The 25,194-nt window shown below is 50.9% G+C and overlaps 2 protein-coding genes across 2 annotated transcripts in view; one reads left to right on the top strand and one right to left on the bottom strand.

Annotated features, from left to right (window-relative positions):
* The window catches only part of PWP2 (PWP2 small subunit processome component), a 613,222-nt gene that overhangs the window by 93,428 nt on the left and 494,600 nt on the right, over window positions 1–25,194 (bottom strand). The window lies entirely within an intron of this gene.
* The window catches only part of LOC116550575 (thrombospondin-type laminin G domain and EAR repeat-containing protein-like), a 94,208-nt gene continuing 84,781 nt past the window's right edge, over window positions 15,768–25,194 (top strand). Inside the window, exon 1 of the mRNA XM_032276593.1 lies at window positions 15,768–16,687. Coding sequence (XP_032132484.1) covers window positions 16,606–16,687 — 82 coding nt within the window. The 5' untranslated portion in view covers window positions 15,768–16,605. The remainder of the gene's footprint in view (window positions 16,688–25,194) is intronic.

A 25,194-nucleotide genomic window follows, 5' to 3' on the forward strand; every position in this document is an offset into this window, starting at 1 on the left:
AAACATCACTGTGGGTGACGCTGAATGAGCTGCCATTTTGCGGATTTGACGTCTGATGCTGAGAATAGCACTAATGCCAGGATTCACTTTCATCTGCCTACTCTTGTTCTAAATAATGTCCTCGAGTCTCTTCTCTGAGGTGGTTTTTCCTGGCCCCGGCTGCCAGGTATTCCTGGGCCTCCTGGGTCCTCCCAAGCGTCCCGAGACCTCCTCCAGGGTCTCTTTCTGTGGCTCTGGACCCCATCCCTCTTCCTGTCCCCTCTGTGCCATCTCCGCTATTCCCAGGACCCTCAGCTCTTCCTGCCACAGGCTTGTTCACTCTGCTCCCGTGGCCTGGAAGCCCGTGGGCCACTTCCTGCCACCAGCCTGAAGGATGATGACCCTCAGAGAAGCTCAGTGGCCCAGGACTGCCCCCATCTTCTCCACCCACAGCACCCCTAGGGCCACTGTGCTGCCATCCCACACCACTGTCACCAATACCAGGCTCTGGGAGCCCAGGGGTCTCTGGAGCAAGCGCTCCCTTGGGGTTCGTGACATGTGATCTTGGACGCTGTCAGCAACTCTGATGGAAAGCACTGGCACTGTGCTCCCTTGAAGTCTATTAGGATGGTGGTGACAGGCTGTCCTCATGTCCCCATGAGATGTCCCTTCCTTCGGCGAAGCCTGAGGTCTTCTGGCAGAGGCCTCAACTGTCCTCCAAGCTCTGTGGGCTGAGGGTTGAAGCTGGGCCTATTTGAGCATCACCTGGATATGGGCGCCAAGCTGGACCTGGGATCACCCAGGGACCAAGGCTTAGAGCAGCCACGGAGCTCACAGGAGGCCGGGAGGCTGTGGAGCAGGGAGGCTGCAGCACAGGTTCGGGGGAACGCAGGGCAGCTGTGCTGGGTGGGGCGAGGAGGCCCAGTCCTGAGTGGAGGCAAGTGAGGCGCACACGTCCCTGCAAGATGAAGAAGGACCTGGGGGGACCAGCACCTCTGCTGGGGATGGAGCTGCGGTGTTTCTCAAAGCTGGAACCCCCATGGGTTTGCGTCCACTGGACTTGAGAACCCTGTCCAGGAGTGGTCCCTTAGAGGAAGAGGTGACAGGACTGAGTAGGGAGGGTGCCCTCAGGAATGAGGACTGTGGAGGGGAGTTGGCGTGGACAGGCCAGATGGCCATGTTAGCCCTTGGTGGAGAAAGGGACAGGCTTGGGGTGGGGGAGACACAGAACCCGTGGCCTGTGGACCTGGGGAGGAGGAGTGGGCATGGCAGGCTGCCCAGCTGCAGCAGAAGCAGGCGCCGGGAGCCTCTCCAGCATCTGTGATCTGCAGGGCAGCTGGGTCGGACTCAGGGTGCCCAGCCAGTGGGTCATGAGGGCTGCCGGTGAGTCGAGGAATCAGCCCACCACGGGGATGGGGTGGGTGCAATCCCAAGGAGATGCCTGGGTGCGCACTGAGGACTCCTTGCCGGGTAAAGACGCCCCCCAATCCCCACAACCCCCACCACCACTGAGGCAGGCTCTCCCCGGACCCCACCTCCCTCCAGCAGGCAAAGGCACTCACCCAAGCCCACACAGGAAAGAAGAGCTTGCCAAAGGAAAGCTTGATTCATGACAAAGTCCACAAACTGCCACCAATTCTATTTCCAGTGAAGTTCAAATACTGCGCTCTCTTTAAATAGCCTGCCTGTCCCTGACTGCCACAAAACACAACTTAAGGTAAACACACGGGTGCCTCAGTGACAACATTTGCAACGTTAACCTCACTTTTTAAATTAATTTTTAAATTGAGGTATAACACACACATATAATGTACCATCTGCACCATTTTCAAGTGTACAGCTCAGGGACAAGAAATATTTAGATTTCCCTCCTTTATCTCCCCCTCCGCCTCCTTCCCCTGGGAACACCATTCCGCTCTCTGCATCCACGGAAGCCTCTGGTTTAGCTTCCACATGAGTGCCAGCAGGAGATGTCTGGCTTTCTGTGCCTGGCTTGTTTCCCTTAACATCGTGACCTCCAGTTCCATCTGTGCTGCTGCAGATGACAGGATTTCATTCTTCTTTATAGCTGAGTAATATTCCCTGGTGTATATATATTACATTTTCTTTATGCATTCATCTGTTAATAAGCACTCAGGTTGATCCTATATCTCGGCTATTGTGAGTGGAGCTGCAGTAAACATGGGAGTGCAGAGATCTCTGACATTAATTTCCTTTCTTCTGGATAAATGCCAGTAGTGGAATTGCTGGATTACATGGTAGTTCTACTTTTTGTGCTGTTTTCCATGGGGGCTGCACTGATACATTCCCACGCACAGTGTCTGAGGGCTCCCCTTCTCTAACCCTCATCAGTGTCTGTTACTGTCTTTTTGATACAAGCCATTTTCGCCGGGCTGAGATGATGGCGCACTATGGCTTTGACTGCGTTTCTCTGATTAGTGATGTTGAGCATATTTTAAACACCTGTTGGCCTTCGTATGCCTTCTTTTGAGAAATGTCTGTTCACATCTGTTACCCATTTTTAATTGGATGATTATTATTTGTTGTTGTTGTTTTGAGATAGGGTCTCACTCTGCTGCGCAGGCTGCAGTGCAGCGGCATAGTCACAGCTCATCACAGCCTCTGCCCAGTGGACTCGAGCTGTCAATCAGCAATCCTCCCACCTCAGCCTCCTGAGTAGCTGGGACCACAGGTGTGCACCACCACACCTGGCTAATTTTTGTATTTTTTGAGGAGACAGGGTATTTCCATGTTGTCCAGGCTGCTCTCAAACTCTTGGGCTCGAGCGATCCACCTGCTTTGGAGTCTCCCAAAGTGCTGGGATTACAGGTGTGAGCCACTGCACCTGGCTTTTTTTTTTTTTTTTTTTTTTGCCATCGAGTTGTCTGAGCTCCTCATGTATTTGAGTTATGAATCCCTTGTCAGATGAATAGTTTGCAAATATTTCCTTCCATTCTGTGGGTTATCTCTTCACTTTGTCAACCTCACTTTTTTGAACTTGCCATTTCTGCCAGAGGCAGAACGTTAACAGGGCACAGGCTGGCCCTCGGGGAGGTCCACTCATTGACTGGCAAGCCCTTCCCAAATGAGCCGATCTCCAAGGCTTACCCTAGGACTCAGATCCCTGGGACATGCTCCGAAAGCATGGTCCTAGTTTAAGACTTAAAAAAAAAAAAAACAACTTTATCAGATTTTTTTTTTTTTTTTTTAAATGGACTCTGTCACCCTGGCTGGAGTGCAGCAGCATGATTTCGGCTCACTGCAACCTCTGCCTCCTGGGTTCAAGTGATTCTCCTGCCTCAACCTCCCGCGGAGCTGGGATTACAGGCACCCACCACATGCCTGGCTAATGTTTGTATTTTTAGTAGAAATGGTGTTTCTCCATGTTGGCCAGGCTCGTCTTGAACTCCTGATGTCAAGTGATCCACTTGCCTATGTCTCCCAAAGTGCTGGGATTACAGGCATCAGCCACCAAGCCCAGCCACTTTATCAGATTTTAAAAGATATACTAGAAAACCATAAGAAGAAAAATAGTTCATAATCCCAAATAATCTCTTTTGGTCCTTCTAGAAAAGCAGTAATCCATGACTGAAACCTGGAATATTTGAACATTACAGAAATGTGCACAGAGCCTTCTGACATGGCCCACCACCATCCCCAAAGAGGCTCCTCTTGGGATTCATTCTAGGAAGACAGCCCTGCACACACGCCCGTCTGCACCCACAGGCACAGCCACTCACGCAGACCCTGAGCCCCTCAGCACCTTGCTGCCGCAGGCATCCTCCATCGGTGTCCTTAGAAAATCCGATTTAAAACACCTTAAGATAACAAGGACAGGACAGCAAGACCGAGGCCCAAACACCCTGACTTGGAGACAGTCTGGGACCAACAAGCGATCAGGAGGTGGCGCATGCTCCGCCACCTTGAATCCCACCCTTCCTTCTCTCTGCGTGGGTCCTTCTGGAAGCTTCCCCACAGCCCCCTCCCCAGGGCTCCCGGTCCCTTAGGCAGGGAGGGGGGCCTCCTGCTTGGCAGCCCCCTCCCCATGCGGACACCCAGGGCGGCTCCGGCGACATCTGCGCTCTGGGCGCAGGGAAGTGGCCAGTCCAGGCCCTGCGTCCGCGGATCCCACAGGGCGGAGTCGGGGGCAGACCCGGCGTCTCCATCCTGCTTCGGGGGCTGGGGAGCGCGGGCAGGGCGGGGTCGCTGTCCCGGTGATCGCCCCGAGCTCGGCTTCCTTCCCTACTCGGCCGGGGCTGGGCGGAGGGCTGCGCCCGCCTCCCTCCCTCGCTCTGGGTGATTCACATCAAACAGGAGGCGTCTTTGTTCCTCCCTGGCTCTGGCTCCCACGCGGGCCTTCGTTGCTCCTGGAGGCCGCGAGGCTTGAGCAGGCCCGTGGTAGCCCCGCGGGGCCGCGTAATTACAGCCCTGCCTCCCTGCGCTCCGCCCGCGCCTTTGAAGTGGGGGCTGCGGCCCGCCGGCCTCGCACCCGGTAATTGCAGCTTCGCTGGGGGCCCCGGGCCGGCTGGTTGCTAAGTTCCCTGGGTCTTTTCAGCAGGTTGTTGGGGCAAATTACAATGCGGCTCCCAGCAGAAGGGAAAGCGTGTGCTTTTACCCGGCTTAGATTAATGTGGGTTAATCTGTAAAGAATTTTAAGAACACGTTGGCTTGGTGGGGTGGGCTTGGCCTGGAAGGCGGAAGCAGCGCCTGCGGCAGACTGGAAATGACGGGCTTGGGAACCGAGGGTAGGGCGGCTGTGGCCTCCCAGCGTGGCCTCCCAGCGTGGCCTCCCACCGTGGCCGAGGCAGCCTCCTCCTCCAGGAAACAAAGGGCCTCCCTCCCGAGTCTGCGGCCTTAGGCCAGAAAGCCCGGCTGGCTGCCCACCTGGGGCTTCCTTCCCCCAACCAGCTGAGAAAACGAAGTTGAAAGCTCACACGAATGCAGGTTTTGATATTTGAAATCAGCCAAAAGCCAGTCACTGAGGGAAAAGGAGGGAAACAGTTCTTTCTTACCCCTGCTCCTTTGATTCTCTACAAGAAAACGTACTGTCGAGTCCTTTGGCGATTTTGTCTCCAGCAGTAAATAATGTAGAAACGATTCCCTGGGGGCCGGGCGCGTAGCTCACGCCTGTAATCCCAGCACTTTGGGAGGCCGAGGCCGCCGGGTCAAGAGGTCAAGGGACTGTGACCATCTTGGCCAACATGGTGAAACCGGTGTCTTCTGCAAATATGAAGATGAGCTGGACGTGGTGGGGTGCACCAGCTGAGGACGAGAATCGCTTGAACCCAGGAGGCAGAGGTTGCAGTGAGCCGAGATCGAGTCAGTGCACTCCAGCATGGCGACAGAGTAAGATACTGTCAGAAAAAATGAAAATTTAAAAAATTAAAAAAAAAAAAAGAAGAAAGAAAGAAAGGAATGATTACTTGGGCTGCGGGCAGGGGAGTTTTGAGAATGCTGGAAGCCTTGGAGTACTCGCTGCGAACAGTGGCTGCCTTCTCTCTGCCTTCTCTCTTCCCGAACGCATGGCTCCCTCAGCCACCCCATACTCGCCTTCCACATGGACATGAGACCCACTGCAGGCACACCTGGCAGAGCCCATAATCTTCAAAGAAAAACTCCAGGGCTCTCTTTGAGTTGCAAGTGTGACATAAGTTCCTGAGCCCTTGGAAAGCGTTTCTCTGCGCTGACTCTATACTAAAGAGTCTCATAGAAATTGATGGGATGTGATTATACAGCAGAATGTTGTGGAAAACAGTGAATAAATGCCTAATTCATGTCTCAGCCTCCTCAAGGAAGGGAGCCCATTGAAAACAGACCCTACCATCAAATAAGTCACATTGAAATTCCCGAGAATGGTGGTTTCCAGGCTTTTACACTTTAATTTAGGAGAATCTTTCCCCCTCAAAGTGACATTACATAGAACTCCAGTGTATAATAATAATAATAATAATAATATCAGAACTTCTCCGTTGGTGAAGAGGTCAAGATCCAGGTGCCTCACTCCCTCAGTTCAACCCTCCTCTTCCTCCTTCTCCTCCACTCTTCCCGCCCTACCTTAGGGTGTATGTTGGAAAATAATTTCAGAAGCACTCCTCTATCTATCTATCTATCTATCTATCTATCTATCTATCTATCTTATTATTATTTTTGAGACAGAGTCTCACTCTGTCATCCAGGCTGGAGTGCAGTGGCGCCATCTCGGCTCACTGCAACCTCTGCCTCCTGGGTTCAAGCAATTCTCCTGCCTCCGCCTCCAGGTAGCTGTGATTACTGGCACATGCCATCATGCCTGGCTAGTTTTTGTATTTTTACTAGAGACAGGGTTTTGCCATGTTGGCCAGGCTGGTCTAGAACTCCTGACCTCAGATGATCTGCCCACCTTGGCCTCCCAAAGTGTTGGGATTAAAGGTGTGAGCCACACTGTGCCATCCCTATCTATGTATCTATCTATCTAGGACATATTTTTTTGGAAAAGCACCCACTTCCTCGTGTGCGTGTGTGTGTGTGTGTGTGTGTGTGTGTGATTTATATATACATATGAGATTGATTTAAGGAATTGCCTTATGTGATTGTGGGGGCTGGCAAGTGCAAAATCTGCAGGTGGGTTCAGCAAGCTGGAGATTTAAGGAAGAGTTGGTGCTGAAGTTTGAGTCCGAAGGCCGACTTCTGGCAGAATTCTCTCTTCTTCATAGGAGGTCAGTCTTTTTCTTAAGGCTTTCAGTGGATTGGAGTAGGCCCACCCATATTATGGAGAGTAATCTGCTTTACTCAAAGTCTCCTGATTTAAATGTTAATCTCGTCTAAAAAATATCTTCACAATATCCAGGCGTATTTGAGCAAATATCTGAGTCCCATGGCCTAGCCAAGTTGACACATAAAATTAACCATCACACTAGCAAATGGAAGAGCATCATTAATTTTCCAAATCAAGGCACTTTCTCTGAGGATACTTCTCATGGACTCTGAGCAGGCAGCCCTGGATCCCTGGAAGAGGGGTTAGCTCTTCTGAGAGTGTGGGACCAGTTTACGTCCAGCTTCTTTTTCTTTACTGACTTGGTTGAATATCATGAATGATAAATTATATATATATATATATATATATATATATATATTTATTATTATTTTTTACTGAGATGGAGTCTCTCACTGTCACCCAGTGGCACAATGGAGTGCAGTGGCACAATCTCGGCTCAATGCAACCTCCGCCTTCCAGGATCAAGTGATTCTCCAGCCTCAGCCTCCTGAGTAGCTGGGACTACAGGCACACACCACTGTGCCTGGCTAATTTTTTGTATTTTTAGTACAGCAGGGTTTCACTACATTGGCCAGGCTGGTCTTGAACTCCTGACCTTGTGATTTGCCTGCCTCAGCCTCCTAAGGTGCTGGAATTATAGGTGTGAGCCACCACGCCTGGCTTATGAATGATATTTTATAGTACTGCTCCTTTCAGTCTGGTGAAAAGAGGTGATTAAGAGGCAAAGCAGAGGGTGGAGATAAGCTGGGCATTAGGCTTTATTTGACATGAAATTCATTGGTTAATCCTGAGCTGCTTACCATGGAGATACAATGTGTTTCTATTTCAGGACTGGTTCAAATGTCTCCCATTTGTGACTCCTTTCACCAGCTCCTCAAAGCCACACCCCTCCTGTAGGCTCTCGGGGTACTTTTGTTTCAGGTGGAAATCTGTATGGTGGTGTCTGGTGAGTGAAAGCAGAGACAAGAGATATGGACATCAAGCGCTGTGAATGTTGGTGGACTGTGGGCCCAGGCAGAGCTGGAGCTGCTCGGGAGAGCTTCAAGGATAGAGAGGAACGTTATCTACCAACCAGGGAAAAAGAAATTGAGAGTATGAAATGATCATGAACATATATGCACTTAACATGGCATTGGAATTTATAATACGACAATAGACAGAATTACAGAGAGAAATGGAACAGAATAGAAAGCTCAGAAACACACACACACTCACACAAACACACACTGTAGGAGAATGGGTTGTTTTGTAGACAATGTTGTTAAAACTATCTACGGAGAAAAAGCAGAGTAAGACCTGTACCCAAATACTTAACATATGTATAAATGAATTAAAGATCAAAAACTGAAAGGAAGAATTATAAAGCTAATAAAATGTCAGGTCGGGGAAAAACAGAATATCTAAGGGCTTGGTAAAACACAATTTTAACATACATTTAGAAAACTTGGGTATTCAAAAGGAAGAAGGACAGAACACAAAAACATGCAACATTAAATATGAGAAAACATAACTGCAGATGCAGAAGAGGCTTATTTTAAGGACATTTTATGTTAATTATTTGGTAATAATTTAAAAAATTTGGAGGAAGCCGGTGATTTTCTAGAAAATTATGTCATCACTATTATCTCATGGGGTAAAAAACCAGAATAAACCAATAATCATAAAAGAAATAGGAAAGTTTAAAGGATCTACCACCTAAAGAGTCTCCAGCTGGAACTGAAATGTAGAGTATATATTAGCTATTTTTACAGGCTCGATATTTTTCTTAGATGTGATAATCTTATTGTAGAAATTTGGAGTGTCCTTATTTTTAGGAGACAGTGCAGAAATATCTAAGGGTGAAAATCATGTTAATAATTTACATTCAAATGATTCAACAACAAAGGAGTTTACCTGGGCACACGTAGACATGAGAGAGAAGGCAAATGTGATGACATGGTGACTAGCAGTGCATTGGGGGAAGGGTGTGTGTCAGATTTTCTGCAGGCTGGAAAAGTGTTTTAAATGTTGCAAGGAGAAGAAGCCTCAAAAGTTTTCACAAATGAGTTCCAGTTTATCTTCAGGAAACAAATTTTATGATAGCCAAAGTATAAGTATACCAGACCATATAAAAGCATGAAAAGCACTCCAATTAATTTATAAAGCTAGCATAATTTTAGTATCAGCTCACAGGCAAGATAATGAGTTCATTCACTGATTGATTACACATTTATTGAGGCAGGCACTGAAGATACAAGGCTGAATCTAAAGATGCATGGTCTGAGCCACCTGGAACTTCCCGTCTGGGGAAAAGCACACACAACGATCACCTAAACAAGGGATGAAAACCATCACCCTGAAGGAGAGGCAGCACGTAATGCACTGAGCGCTCCTAAGGGGGTGGCTTTCCCCAGAGGAGTCAATCGGGATGGGGAAGGAGGAAGGGTGTTCAGGGAGAGGGCCTAGCCTAGGGACAGCCTTGGTAGGAAGAAGCACATCATGGACGTGTGCCTGAGAGACACCAGTGGTTGGAGCAGAAAAGGGAGGGCGTGTACAGGGCTGAAATTGCAGCTGGGCAGCAGGTGAGACCGCCCCAGGGACCTATAGGCCACATCCTGGAATGTTGTCTTTATTCTGGGAGCAACCAGAAGTCATTGAAGGGAGCTCTGGCCTAACTAGTTCTGCATTTTGCAGAGATTGCTCTGAATAGATCCAGGATACCTAAAGGGGATGTGGGAAACTACTGGGCAGTGAAGGCCATGGGCAACGAAGGTGGCTGGGCCAGGAAGGTGGTGGGGGAGGGGAGAGAGCAGGAGTGCTTGAGGTTGAACTTGGACTTTCTGAGAGAGATGCCAAGGATGAGATTAGGGCTTCTAGCCTGAACCCCTGGATGGGGGTGGGGGAGTCATTTTTGAGACACTCAGGAGGATGCCAGGTGAGTAGGTGCAAATAGAGGCCTACTGCTCAGTGGAGAGGGGTGGACTGTGGCACCCATTTCTTAATCTGCATTTAGGGAAGGTCAAAGCCTGAGGAGACTGCCTGGAAAGAGCACTGAGAAGAGAAGAATGTGTATGAATGCAACATCAGACTGAACTTGGCAATGTACTAAAAGAAAAGTGCATCTTCTCTCTGTGAAATTTATTCCAGGAATGCAGGGATGTTCAGCATTAGGAAAGCAATACTTGTAATTAATTCCATTAATAACTGAATTTGGAAATGTGAGACCATATCAACGGATATGCAACAGCATTTAAGAAAATTCAGCAGCCATTCATTCCTACTCTGAGAGGAAAAGAGGAAAAATTCTTTAATATGAAAATGAATACCAAACCCCCACAGCTGTTGCTGTTGAAATCAGGAATGAAATAAGAAGTCTGCAATTGCCACTATTTTCAACATTGTTTTAAAGGCTCTAGTTCATGCTATAAAATATGAAAACAAATATATTGGTACACATAGTAAACTGAAGAGGAAAATTATTTGCAGACAATGCTTGTTAACCTAGAAAAACAAGAGATTCTAAAATCACCTAGTAAATTTAAGGTTGCTAGATATAAGATAACTGTACAAAAATGAAACCTTTTTTTAATATAAGCAATAATCAATTACAAATAGAAATGGGGAAATATTTTTATAATAATGATAAAATCATAAATAAATTTATAGGAAGAACTTTACAGAGAAAATACAGAACCTCTACAGTCAAAACTATAATTTTTAAAAAAATAAACTTAATTGAAGGTTGGAATAAACAGAGAGATATTTTCTGTAGGAAGACTTCATATCATAAAAATATCCATCTGAGATAAAAATGTCCATTATTCTCAAATCTATAGATGTATTGCCATTCTAATAGATATTTCTATAGTTTTTTGCTTGTTAGTTTGATTTTGATTTGGGAGGTGCAGAGGGAAAACAATTTTTAAAGTCATGTGGAAGAGAAAGTATGTTAAAATTGCTAACACATTTTCGAAAAGGGAAACTAATGCATATATTATTTATCAGCATGAATACTTACTATAAATACTGTCATTAAAATAATATAATACTGGCAAAGGAAATTGACAGAGATAAATAGAGCCAAGATTAATGGAATAGATCCAAGTATGTATAGATGCCTAATTAATCACAAATGTGACATTTCAAGGTGGTGGGAAAGAAGTATTTAATAAATGGAATGTGCATAATGACTTTCTGGAAACACAGACTCACCGCATTCCATATGAAAAATCACATTCCAGATGGAATAGAGATCTAAATAGACACAATATCAAAAAAAAGTCTAAAAATTGTAATTCAAAAATTGTCTTCAAGTTTAGTGAGCATCCGAATAAAAATTGTATTTTAAAACCCATAAAGTCTCAAAGAAAATTTTGCTGACTAAATGGACACTTAAAATACTTGGCAAAATGACAGGGTAAAACAAAGCATCAAAAAAAGGGAAGCGGGCCAGGTGCAGTGGCTCATGCCTGTAATCCCAGCACTTTGGGAGGCCCAGGCAGATGGATCACTTGAGCTCAGGCATTCATGACCAGACAGGACAGCATGGCAAAACCCCGTCTCTACACACACACCACATACACACACACACACACACACACACACACACACACACACACACACACAGAAGCAATCAGGAGAAAGTAGACAAAGGGTAATACCCTACTATTTAAGGAACTCTTCAAAAGGAAAAAAAAATAAATCGTAACCCTAATGTAATAGGTCAAGGGTCAGATTCTAGTGTTAGATTTTAAGAAACACAATTTCCTCTCCTTGGAGAGGAGGAATAATTATCCTTGGAGGTCAAGATGAATAATTATGTTGTTCTTAGTAATATAAAAGACCCACAGTATTTCTTGTTTGAAAAAAGAACTCTTCATGTGAGAATATAATCTCTTATTCTCTTATTAAATAATGAGATCTAAATGACTTTCAGATTGGAATTCCAGCATGCATTTTCTGGAGACAATGGACTTCACATGTGCCTGGCCAGGTGAATCAGTGACTGATGGGCCCAACTGCTCAGTGATGGGGAGCCCAGCCTTGGAGGGCCTGGCCCAAGAGCATATAACCCCAGTGTACTTGTTCATTCTCACACCTCTTTAACGACCTACCTGAGACTCGGTAATCGATGAAGAGGTTTATTTGATTCATGGTTCCCCTGGCTTAACAGGAAGCATGACTGGGAGGCCTCAGGAAGCTTACAATCATGGTGGAAGGTGCAGGGGAAGCAGGCACAACTTACCGCAGTGGAGCAGGAGAGAGTGAGGGAGGGAAGCGCCACACACTTTTAAATGTCAGATCTCCTTCCAACTCACTCACTATCACAGGAACAGCATGGGGGAAATCTGCCCCCCAGACTCGATCACCTCCCACCAGGTCCCTCCTGCAACACTGGGAATTACAATTCAGCATGAGATTTGGGTGGAGACTCACAGCCACACCATATCACCCAGAGAGTTGGATAATGCTTATTTTCCAGGCGTGCCAAGTACTCCCCAGTCTATCTAAACTCAGTGTCAGATGTCATGTGCATGACCTCTTTCTTCAGATACCTTTTCAAATGTCATACAACCGTGCTCATCACATACCAAGTGATGGTCTATCCTGGAGGAATTTTTGTGTCTTTAAATTATTGAAAAGTAGCCTGGGCAACATCGTGAGATTCCATTTCTACAACAATTTAAAAATGAGCTGGGCATGGTGGTACGTGCTTCTCTGGTCCCAGCTACTTGGGAGGCTAAGGCAGGAGGATCACTTGAGGCCAGGAGTTCAAGGCTGCAGTGAGCCATGATCTTGCTGCTGCACTCCAGCCTGGGTGACAGAGCAAGACGCTGTCTCTAAACAAGAAACGACAAAAACCAAAATACAAAATCCTTCTGGGGTTCATAGCCCATAGAAGTGATGGTTTAATAGAACCCAAAAGTGGAGGAGTGGATGTAAGAGTCTTATTTTCGTAATATACAGCTATCATTTCCAGATTCTCTTTGACCTCTGTTCCTTGTTTTCTTGGAGAATGCCTTATTCCCTGTCTGGGGCACGTTGAACATCTAAAGACATGGATGTACTTCACAGGCACCTTTGGCCAAGTAATGACATGCTCAGGGCTACTTTTGCAGCTTGATGAAGCCCATCATGACCTCTTGGGGCTTGCATGTTGATGTGACTTGATTAACAACCTGTGTCCTTAGAGAATACACGGAGCCCTCCTCCTCTTCTATTGATCGTCTCTGTTTCCCTCGAAGCAGACAAAGGTGAGTGACAGCGTGCACCAGGATGTGTTTGGGGGAAGCTCTTGGGAGATTTTCTCTTTTATCGTTTAGAGGCAGATTTAGCAGACCTGAGATGAGCTGCTGTTCCTTCCTGTGCTGTGAAGGCCTGGTGGGTGGTGAATTCGCTGGTTATCAATTGCAGGGCTTACTCATCCTGCTTCCTGGAAGCTCAGCTCAGCTCTGATGTCTGATGTTACGGCAGGGACATGGTTTCTTCTTCACACGTGCATGTCTGTTAGTGGGTTCTGGGAATATGTCTCCGTGAGACTTTGATGCCCATGATGTGTAGGATTCCTCTCTTTTCTTTTCCTCTTCCTTTCTTGATTAGTCTGTTTTCACACCGATATAAAGAACTACCTGAGACTCGGTAATTTATGAAGAAAAGAGGTTTAATTGACTCACAGCTCCACAGGCTTAACAGGAAGCATGGCTAGGAGGCCTCAGGGATCTTATCACCCTGGTGGAAGGTGAAGGGGAAGCAAGCTTGTCTTACCATGGCAGAGCAGGAGAGAGAGAGAGAGAGAGAGAGCGCAAAGGGCGGGGCCCTACGCCTGTAAAGAAACAGATCTCATGAGAATTCCATCATGAGACAGACAAGGGGGATGATGTTAAACCATGAGAAACCAACCCATGATCCAATCACCTCCCACAGGGCCCTCCTTCAGTATGTGGGAATTACAATTCGACATGAGATTTGGGTGGGGACTCCCCTCCCCTCCCTTCCCCTCTCTTTCTTCTTCCCTTTCTCCTTACCTCCCTCCCTCCCTTCCTTCCTTCCTCTTTCTTTCTCTCTTCCTCTCTCCCTTCCTTTCTCTCTCGACAGAGTCTTCCTCTGTCGCCCAGGCTGGAATGCAGTGTGGTATGATCAAGGCTCACTGCAACCTCCACCTCCTGGGCTCAAGCAATCCTTCAATCTCAGCCTTCTGAGTAGCTGGCACTATAGGTGCACACTGCCACGTCCAGCCAATTTAAAAATTTTTTTGTAGACATAGGGTCTCACTATGTTGCCAATGCTGGTCTAGAACCCCTAGGTTCAAGCAGTACTCCCACTTCCGCCTCACAAAGCGCTAGGATTTCAGGGGGGTGCCATCTCCTCCAGTCTACGCTGGCTTCTTATCACCGACGTGTCAGTGCTCCGCATAGGTGAGCCATGCTTGTGTCCCCGAGGAAGGGGGCGTGGTTTTTCTCATTGAGCATTTTGGAGCTGGCATTCCCTGGGTCAAGGTTCAAGAAATACTGTTTTAGTACATCACGCCTGTCACTTAATTTATAGGACAGTCCTACCACTCAGGTCCTCCTAGGCACATTTTACAGATGAGGAAATTAAACCTTGGAGAATTTAAGTGACTTGTCCAGGGTCACACAGGGGGCCGCCGTCTAGAGGAGGGAACTCTGAGCTTCCCCCTGCACTCCGCATGTCTTCGTGAAGTTTTGTATATGAACAGTATTTCCACTGGCTCACCCTTATTTATCTTTGAGACTATTACTAGTGTTACTGGATCAAATGTAACATAAAGAAAATTTCCTGGAAGGATTCAAGGCGACATAATTATGATTCTTTAAGTTAGGAGATTTAGAAGAGATTTATCAGGTAAAAGTCAGCAGGGGGCTTGGGCTCAGAGGCCAGCAGTCCTGTGGGGAGGTGTTGGAAGTCCAGAGATGCCCCCTGGGCTTGTCCCTGCACGAGCTCCACCTCCCTGTCCTTTGGGGGCAGTCCCCAACCCCCCAGGGGTGTGGGCCCAGAGGCCACTGTGACCTGAAGCTGGCCTGGGAGCGGCCCGCCCAAGACAATGTTCTCAACAATTGGGAAACAAAAGAGGAAGACTCCATTTATTCCATTTACACAACAATCAGGCCTTTCATTCCTTTGGGGAACCACGTCCTCCTTCATCAGGTTAGGGCTGTCATGAATGGTGCTGAATGGAGCGTTTCCAGCTGCTGAGCCCTAGTGGGGCGGGGGTCCACTCAGGAAGCCTCTGTCCCTGCACCATGTGCCCCCCCCGAGCTGGCAGGGGGTCCTGGGGGGTGAGGGAGGCGCACCCCAGCCTGGGGCTTACTTGGGTGATGGAAGAGGAGTCACATATCATGGGAGACCATCAAGCTCCCTTCATAAGATCCCAGCTACCTCCAGCCTCATACATACAACTGTGAATTAATATTAACTATGAATGACTTATCCATGGGTAAAAGAAGAAAAGGGAGGGAGAGAGAAGGCTCTCCAAATGATGGCCAGGGCTGGTGTGGACAGAGACTTCTGTGCTGGGGAGCAAACTGTCTCTCCCAGTTTCTCTCTTTTTTCCTCTCCCTCGAGGTCTTTCCCCATCCTCTGTCTCTCTCTTTGACCCCTTTCTCCTCCCCTCCCTTGGTCTCTGCCTCTGTGTCTCTCAGCAAGTCCTAATGACAGGGTTTGTGCTCTTGGAAAACTCCTTGTGTCTGAGGCCACCCTGCAGAGGTCCCGGAGCGTGGCTTCCTTCTGAAACCAGCAGGAGTGTGGCTTTGGGGGCCTGTGAACCAGGGAGAGCCGTCGGCCTCTGACCAGCTTGCCAGGGCCTCCACTCCCAGCACAGAAACCCAGCACCAGCTGCGTTGGAGATTCCTGCAGGAAGGCTGTGTTCAGTGGCGTTTGCAGAGGGTGGCAAGGCAGGGCACTTCTGTGAAACGAGCACTCACTCCTATTTACAGCTGCTCTGCCTCCGGTGGTGTTTCATGCCCACCCGTTGCAGTGTCTCGAGGTCAGACTGAGGGTCCTGGGCTCTGGTGGAGTGACCCTGGCCACGCCCCTTCCCAAGGGACGCTCGCCCGCTCCTTCGCCTTAGCTGTTCCCTTTAAGGACCGACTTCCCTCCAGAGGGAAATTCCTGAAACCCAACAGTTGACAAACCCACACACCCTCGGGAGGGCTGGGCACCAGATAAAAAGCCCTCCGAGGTAGCCCAGCCCCTCCTGGGGACGGCTGCCGCTGCCAGGGGACCCAGCAGAGCCCCTGACCTGCCGCCTAGAGCCCCAGCAGAGCCTGGGACCTGCCTCCAGGACCAGTCCCCCACCAGCAGAGCCCAGACCTGCCTCTAGGACCCTCCAGCAGAGTGTGGGGACCTGCTGCCTGGACCCCCAGCCAGAGTGCCCCACCCTGCCCACTCCCGGCCTGCCATAGTCACCTGTGCCCTGGTCCTAAAAGGTGGTGAGCCCGGGGGACTTGCACCGGAGGGAAACGGGTCTTCTGTTTCTCTGGCTCGTTCTCAGCTCTCCGCAGCACCACCTATTTCTGTCTTTCCTTCTGGAAAGTGTGCTTTGCCAGTGACTAATTGCAGGTCGTGCCGAGATTGCTATCACCTGTCACCTGCACGCAGGACCCAAGCCCATCGGGGAAATGAAGAGATAAATCTGCGGCTGCAGCCCGACCTGCCAGGCCACCTGCCTCCCACAGGCAGCAACCAGAAGCTTCCCCACCGAGACCGCCAGGGCCACCTCTGGCCCCGCCAGGGGCCACTGGCATGTGGCCGTCGAAGTGACCCCCGGGGGCCCCATGGCCACCCCTGGAAAGGCTGACGCAGGCGTCTGAGGAGCAGCCGCCTCCCTGCAGGCTGAGCGGAGCCCTGGATGGAGCTTGGCACCCAAGCCCCTCATGTCTGCCCTGCTGAGGCTGTGTTTTGTGCTGCCCCTGGCAGCCCCCCGCCACAACGCACAGCGCTGGGAGCCCTGCACAGGTAAGGCGGGGTGTGGGGACTTGGGTGAGTGGGGGAGGGTCTTGCAGGGGAGCTAGAAGGGGTGTCGAGTTGCAAATGCCACTTTCTAACACTGATGGAAGCCGCGGCGCCGGTGCCCGCGGATGATTTGGCAGGGCTGGCAGGTAGCACCCTGAGGAGACGGGCAGAGCGGGAGGGGCACAGGTGGGGAAGATGAAAGCGCAGGGCAGGCGGCGGCAACAGAGACGCGGTTCTTCAGAACAAGAGCAGGGTGGGGACGAGCTTCAGGAGCTGAGCCACCGGGGCCTCCACAAGTGCTTACCTGCTGGGTCTCCTGGGAGAGCCTGACACCTGCTTTGGGAATGAAGAATGAAGCCGCAGCAGCCTGTAGGCCATTGCGCGTGAACCATTCCCCATGGGGATGCCCCCAGCCCGCACTCGGCAAAGCGAAGGGCCACACCGGGCCTGCCCCTTCCCCACAGGAGCAAGAAATCAGAGACACAGGCACAGCCCCAAGCATACCACCCTCCGGAGAGCAGGGCTCAGTTCTTCAGGACCTAACTTCCGTCTGCGGGGAGAGCCAGGGGCTGGCTCGCCAGCGGGCCTGGACCTGGCAGGGCCTGGAGGTTTCCTTCCCACCTTTCAGGAAGGCCATTTGGCTTGCTAATGACCGTGGCACGCTAATACTTTTCTAGAGTTTCTACTGAGGGATTTTACTTTTCAACCAACATTTAAGAAACAGTGTAACAGGCGAACTTGACCTGGTCACTAGAAAGCCGGTTACAGGACAGTGAATTGGTGACCCGAGCACTGAGGCTTGGCAGCTCGGCTGTCGGGGAGGCCAGGAGATGGCCTGGACTTCTGGTTTTGTTTGCAAATCAGCATCCTTGGTTCCCTGGAATAGATGAAGTCCACCCCTGGCACCAGGCCACAGCTCCCTGATTGATGACACTCAGATCTGATGACATGACCAGGGGATGGCCAGGGTCACCGGAATATGGAAGGCGCTGACCCGCGTGGGGGGCGGGGGTGGGGTCATAAACGTGTCCGGCCAACCAGGGCTGGCCGGCTGTGATTCCAGGACAGCCCTCGGGCTGTGCGGTGGGAGGCAGGCTGGCCCCCCGCTGCCGCCTGGGTGTCCGGGACAGGACGGAGGCCCCTGCTTGCTCCCCAAGCTCCAGCACAGCTGCACCTGCCCGCAGGGACTGCCTTGGAACCGGGCGATTCTGCAAACAAAGCGAGCGCCAAGTCAGCTTGTCGCAAAATCCCCTGGCTTCACGCGACCAAGGCACTGCCAGCCCTTCTCCCTTCCCTGCTCGGGGACCCCGGGGCAGCGAGCGACTCCTCAGCACACCCTGGAGTGGGGAGGGGGGGAATGAGTCACAGACATGTATTTTCATGTTCCCTTTAGCTCGGGGAACAGAATCGACCCGCATGGTAATAATACAGGTTATTTATAAAGCCCGCCCCCTGTCCCCTGAAGCTGCGTTGCAAATAGTTAAAAGATGACCCAGTTATAAATACCGAGAGCCAGGGAGGAAAGATAAAAGTCAAGTAAATAAAGTTGAGCTGAATTTGGAGCACTCCCAGGAGCCCCGCACGAGGGCCAGCCAGGGGTTCCGATGATTTTGAAGTCACTTGGTTCCATTCCGTCCTGGGAGGCGCTCGCGCGGCTGTGGGTGTGTGTGGGATTCCGCCTTCCCGTGGGCCCCGCTGGCCGGGGCTGTACCGCTGTGTGCGCGAAGGCACCGCGCGTGGCAGCGCGTCTCCGCTTTCTCTGCTCCCCGAGTCTGTGCCCACGGTGTGGAGCCGCGGCCGGTCGTCGGCCCGCAGGTCCCGGGCGGTCTGAGGCTGGAGTAGTTGGGTCTGCCGCGGGGCCCGGGTCCCTTCTCTGGAGGTGCTCGGACTCGTCTCTCGCTTTGCCCGGTCCGGCAGTCTCTAGCACTTCGTTTGCTAATCCAGTGCCTGCCAGGCCCCGGGGAAGCGGCGGGCTGGGATTTCCAGGCGGCCCCAGCCCGGTGGGCAGCAGTGGGGACCGGCCTGTGTTTCAACCTCACCATAGGAAGCCGCAGCGCGAAGGGCCATTGCAGGGGCCCTTCCGACTCCCGAAAGGAGCGCAGCCCACGTCACCTCCACGTGGACAGGAGGTCAAGGCGGGAGATTCCGTGGGAGCCCTCTGAGAACAGCTGGACCCAGTGGGCAGGGTCACTGGCGGCTGGGCTTTGGGGGCTGGGAAGGGCGGCTGCAGGATGCGAGGGCCGCAGTGTCTCTTTCCGTTGCCTCTCTCTGTCCTCAGTGTTGCCCCAGGAACAGTCAGTGGTGGGGACCCCTCACACGGGATCCTGCTGAGCGAGACCTCAGCCCCCCACCTAGCCGGCACTCCTCATTCACTCTCCTCCCCAGTACGTTCCCTCAGGATCCACCCAGGAAGGGCCGTGCCCCCACCCGGCGTGCGGCAGCCACAGGCTAGGGCCCCTGCCCGCACGGAGCTGGCAACTTGGCCAAACTGCAGCTGCGTCCAGGTCCAGAGCGAGTGCCGTGAGATCCCACGAGCTGTGCCTGCCCCGCGGCAGGAGGTGTCCAGGAGGGACTCAGGGAGCGGCATTCAGCAGGGGACTGCAGTGTGGAAGGCTGTCAGCAGGTGGAGGGACCCCAGGGGGGCCGAGGGAGGAGTGGGGGTGGTCAGGTCTCTGGGCTAGGGACTGGCGGGGTGCCTCCCAGGAGCTGGAGAAGGCACTGAGAAATGATGGCGCAGCTTCGCATCTTAAAAGACCACTGGGGGTGCGGGCTGCGGGCTGGAGGCCTTTCCAGTAAGGGGTTAGGAGAGGTTTTCCAGCCCAGCCCTCCCACTGCACTGGCGCTTCCTGGAGTTCCGCCCTCAACCTCTGTCCTCTGGACTTCAGTGCCTAAAGGGTAGTGTGAGCGCGGGGGAGTCCTGGTCCCTGGCGAGGTCTCCAAGGCCGCTCCTGGAAGGCTCTGTGCCGGCGACACCTTCTCTTGGCTGCGTGTGCTTGACCAAAGCCCTTCGAGTGGCCTGCGGTTCGGAAGCGTGCCCATTCCTGACCAGGCAGCACAGTCCTCTGTCCAGCGGGCCCAGCTCCCCACTGCAGGCCCCGGGGCTGGGGACGCGGGAGGGATCTGAGACCAGCCTCGCCTGAGCTCCAGCCTGTTTTGCCCAATACCTGAAGGCACAGGTTACCCCGGCGCACACCTGCACTCCCGCTCTCTCCCCTCCCCCTCCCCTCTCCCCTCCCCCCTCCCCTCCCCCCTCCCCTCGCCCCTCCTCTCCCCGCTCCTTTCCCCACTCCTCTCTCCCCTCCTCCCTCTCTCCTCCCCTGTCTCTCAAATCTCTATAGCTTCGTGCTGGGTGTGGGGGGATGATGGGGAGCACAGGCTAGGCAGCCAGGGGGGCTATGCGTGACCCCCCAGGGCTCTGAGGCACCCACTGGGGACGGACTCTCCAGTCTACACCAATGGGCCTAGGGCTTGTGGCATTATTTTTCTTCCTTTTTTTTTTGTTATTGGTCTTTTAAAAATGGACATTTAGGAACTCTTTTGTAAATTAAAGAGATTAACCTTTTGTCTGTTATATGAATGGCAAATTTTGTTCCTTAATATCTCATTTATTTATTTTTTTTGAGAAAGAAAAAGAAAAAGAAAATTAAAAAAAGAAAAAAAAAAAGAATAAAGGAAAGGAAGAAAGAGGAAGAGGAAGAGGGAGAGAGAACAGGGGTGTTGCTTTATTGCCCGGGCTAAAATGCAGTCTAAAAATGGGTATGCCTGTAATTATGTTTAATAATAGAGACATTAAAAAAAAATGAGAGATAAAATAAACAAGCAGCCAACCAATATTTCATTTAAACCTGTAAATACATGTGATGTAGTACTGATAAGAGTGTATATTTTGTGTATTTAAAGTGGAGAGTTCTATGAATGTTAATTAAGTCTACTTGTTCCGGATCTGAGTTCAAGTCCTGAATATCGATGCTAACTTTCTGTCTCATTGATCTGTAAGTCTCCCACTATTATTGTGTGGGAGTCCAAGTCTCTTTATAAGTCTTATATATCTGGGTATTTCTGTATTGTGTGCATATATATTTAGGATCTTTAGCTCTTCTTGCTACATTGATCCTTTTATCTTTATGTAATATCCTTCTTTGCTTCTTTTGATCTTTGTTGCTTTGAAGTCTATTTTATCAGCAAAATTTGCAACTCCTGCTTTCTATTTATTTATTTTTGCTCTCCATTTGGTTGGCAAATTTTTCTCCATCCCTTTGTTTTGAGTCTTTGTGTATCCTTGCATGTAAGATGGATCTAGATGTAGCATACCATTGGGTCTTGGCTTTTTTTGCCTGTCTGTGTCTTTGGATTCGGGGATTTAGTCGATTTAAATTTAGAATTAATAACAATATATATGAGTTTGATGCTGTCATTTAATGTTGGCTGGCTGTTTTGCCCATTAATTGATGAAATTTCTTAATTATGTTGATGTTCTTTATTTTTTGGCATTTTTTAGAAAGGCTGATACTGGTTGTTCCTTTTTATTTGTAGTGGTTCTTTCAGAAGCTCTTGTAAAGCAGGCCTGGTGGTGATGAAATCTCTGAGTGCTTGCTTGTTCACAAAAGATTTTATTTTTCCTTCACTTATGAAGCTTAGTTTGGTTGGATGTAAAATTCTGGGTTGAAAGTTCTTTTCTTTAAGGATGTTGAATATTGGCCCCCACTCTCTTCTGGCTTGTAAGGTTTCTGCTGGGAGATCTGCTGTGAGTCTGATAGCCTTCCCCTTATGGGTAACCCAACCTTTCTCTCTGGCTGCCCTCAGTATTTTCTCTTTCATTTCAACCCTGGTGAATCTGGCGATTATTTGCCTTGAGGTTGGTCTTTTTGAGGAATATCTTTGTGGTGTACTCTGTATTACCTGGAGTTGAATATTGTCCTGCCTTGCTAGGTTGGGAAAGTTTTCCTGAATAATATCCTGAAGCATATTTTCCAGCTTGGACTGATTCTCTTCGACACATTCAGGTACACCTATCAAACGTAGATTAGGTCTTTTCACATAGTCCCATATTTCTTGGAGACTTTGCCCATTCTTTTTTATCCTTTTTTCTCTAATCTTGTCTTTTTGTTTTATTTCATGAAGTTGGTCTTCGACCTCTAATATCTTTTCTTCTGCTTGATCAATTCGGCTGTTAAAACTTGTGCATACTTTGCGAAGTTCTCGTGTTGTATTTTTCAGCTCCATTATTCACTTATATTCCTCTCTAAATTGTGTGTTATTTTTAACATTTCGTCAAACCTTTTTTCAATGTTCTTAGTTTCCTTGCATTGGGTTAGAACAAGTTCTTTTAATTCCCAGAAGTTTCTTATCATCCACTTTTTAAAGCCTGCTTCTGTTAATGGAACACAGTCTTTCTCCATCAGGCCTTGTTCCGTTGCTGATGAGGAACTGTGATCCCCTGTAGAGGGAGAGGCGTTCTGAGTTTGGGTATTCTCAGCCTTTTTAGGCTGTTTTCTTCCCTTCTTTATAGATTTATCCATCTGTGGTCTTTATAATTACCGTCTTTATAGTTGGGTTTCTGAATGGACGTCCAACTTGTTGATTCCTGGCGCTAGAATCTGAGCAACCCACTGCGCCGGCCAAAACAGCGGCTTTAAGATTGATGGTGCTTTTCTGACTCTACCAAGAACCGCTGCTCCAAGGCAGCGGCAAAACCGCCTCACCGGCCTCAAGAGTGCGCTGGCGACACGTGGAGCTCCTCCGCTGGCAATCTCCTGGTGGGTGAGCAACAAAAATTGATCTGAAAGTGTGGCGTCCTCTCGTTCTCTGCTCTTTCAGTGGGAGCTGCATTCCCGAGCTGCTAGTGATCAGCCATCTTGGATCTCTCTCCGGCATTATTTTTCTATCATGTTATTTATTTGATCCATTTATGTTCTGGAATGAATGACCCCCACCTGTAGAGGATCAGAGGCTTGGCTGCGTCAAGTGAGAACAAATCTCAGGGTTAGGGACCCCCTCATTCCCTGCCCCAGCCAGGCGGTCACTGTGGGATCCCCGAAGTGCAAATTGTCAGTGGCCATGCCTTTCCTTTTATAAAATTCTAAACTGTAAGGCCAGGGCATTTCCTCCCCACCCCCCACCATCTTCAGGAAACAAAGAATGTTTGTGCTTGGGGCTGAGCCCCTTAGCTCTGTTGGACACTAGGGTTCCGCTGGAGACAAGCCAAGGGGCTCTAGCCTCCCTGTTTCCAGGATAAGGAGCTGCATATGCAGGGCTGCGCCAGGTCTACACTAGGTTCCCAGCTGAACGCCCCTCCTCTGCCCCGCCCCGCACCCTGCAGCTATGTGGCCTCAGTCTCCACCTCCACCTCCAACACTACCCCCCCATCGTCCCCACCCTGCATCCTCTGCCCACTCCGGTTCCTCTCCCCACCCCGGTTCCTCTCCCCACCCCCATTTTCCTGGTGGAGACCTTGGTGTTGGGGTGGGGGCAAAGGTGGAGCTGCAGGAGTGGGGCTGGCAGGTGCGGTCCTGGCTGTCACTCCCGTCCTAACCCCAAATCCGCGTCCACTGGACTTTGCCGCCCTGATCACCTGTACTGGGGCGAGGGGTGCTCGCCCGGCCCCACCCAACTGATAAATGGAGGCGAGCCCGTGGGATCCCTCACTGGTGTCGACGACCCCCAACTGATGCCTGCACCAATTCCATTGGGAAAGCCGGGTGGGGGTGGACAGGAAGGCGGTGCTTTCAGCCTGCCTTTGTCCCGTTGGGGAGTAGTTGGGGGTGGGGGGACCCCATCTCTCGATGGCTCACTTTTATCCCTCCTACCAAGGTGGGGCTTGGGAGCAGCTTTGGCCCTGGGTGGGGTCTGTGTAGGGGGCTGTGGCAAATTTAATCCCATGGGCACCACTGTCAGGGGCTCAGGGTCGTGAAAGAAAAACAGAAGAGAAGCTCACTAGGCTTCTAGGGTGACCGGGCTCGGTTCAGCCTGGGGAGCCCGTCCCTGTCCCCTGCCCCAGCAGCTGGGAAGGATGGGGTGGTGGGGCGACCCCTGAGGCCCGGAGCTGTTCGGCCCACACCCCCACCCCCACACCTTCACCTCGGCTGCCTCCTCTGGGAAGTGGGTGAAGCACAGCCCAGTGAAATGACTGCGTGGGAAGCGTTTAGCTTGTGCTGGGTGCGGGTGGGAGCCCGGGACTCAGGGAGCGTCTTTCTGCACGGCTGGGGACAGCATGTGTGCGTGCAGGTGTATGGGTGGGTGTGCACGCAGGTGTGTGCACGTGGATGTGTGGGTGGTTGTGCGGGTAGGTGTGCGTGTGGGTGTGTCCACGCAGGTGTGTACGCGTGGATGTGTGGGTGGTTGTGTGCGCATGGGTGTGTGGGTGGGTGTACACGTACCTGTGTGGGAAAACCCGTGATGCAGACACCCTTCCTTAGTTTTGCCGTTGCGTGTTTTCTGAGGTTTCTATGGCAGCCTGGTGTCCAGCAGGAGAGGTGCTCTCAGCTCTACCTGGCCCAGGCAGAGGGTGGGCCCTGGGAGGGGTCTGGGGAGGCCTGTGCTCAGGCCTCGATCTGCAGCTGGGGCTTGGGGGCTGAGCTTGGGGCACCAGGGAAGGGTCACTAGTCCTTGGTGACAGGCCATCGCCGGCCACGGGGAACAGGTCAGCGCATCTGGGTGGGGCTGGCATTCAGGGCTCCTTTTTAGTTGAACTGTGCTCCGGACGGAGGTGGCTGGGCTCCATCTGGCGTCCGTGGGCGGCATCCGTGGGTGGCGTCCAGGGGCCGTGAGGGGACTCGGTGGCAGCCACTGCATCTTTTTCCTGCAAACATCTCCCCAATGACGGAGTGGAGGCTGTGTGGACAGCACTTGCCACGGTCACCCACCAGGGCTCCGCTTCTGGTCCCCATGGCAGATTTGCGAGAATTTCATGTGCTTCCATCCTGGAGAGATCCCTGCTCCTCCTGCTGATCCAAGCCTTAGTGGAAAGGCCCTTCTGCCTCTGTCCCCCGGCTTTGAGCCATCTGGGTAACCAGCTCCACGTAGGTGTCCCCCTTGGAAGTCAGGTGTGTTGAGAAACCTGTTCTGAGAAGGGCCATGGGCTTTACCTGCCGGCTGGGGGCCAACAGCTGTGGCAGGTTCCGGGCCATCCCCCACTGTTTGAGTTCCCTGGGGGTAGGAGTGGACTTGGCTAGAGGGAGGCCGATGATGTCACAGACAAGGAAAAGTCTGGACTGACAGGCCACAGAAAATGTCTGGCCTCAACAGCCAGGGAAGTGGGAACTGCCTTTTCTCCCCTCTCCCATGTTCCATAGTAGGGCCTCTGGAGAGTGGTGTGGGGGAGGCGGGGTACCCCAGGGAAGCAGGCAGCAGGGTCCCAGTTGCCTCCCACCCCCAGGGGCTAGGAAGAGGACAGTAGGACCCATTCTGTCTGAACACATTTACACCAATCCTGTTCTAACTGTGGGAGGGCTCTCTTCTCACTGAGGGTCTCTGGGAACCCCCTTTTTCGGGGAGAGTGGGACTGGAAAAGC

The sequence above is a fragment of the Sapajus apella genome, unplaced genomic scaffold (assembly GCF_009761245.1).
Source record: "Sapajus apella isolate SASKATOON/1434 unplaced genomic scaffold, GSC_monkey_1.0 scaffold8, whole genome shotgun sequence".
In the NCBI taxonomy this organism is placed as follows: Eukaryota; Metazoa; Chordata; class Mammalia; order Primates; family Cebidae; genus Sapajus; species Sapajus apella.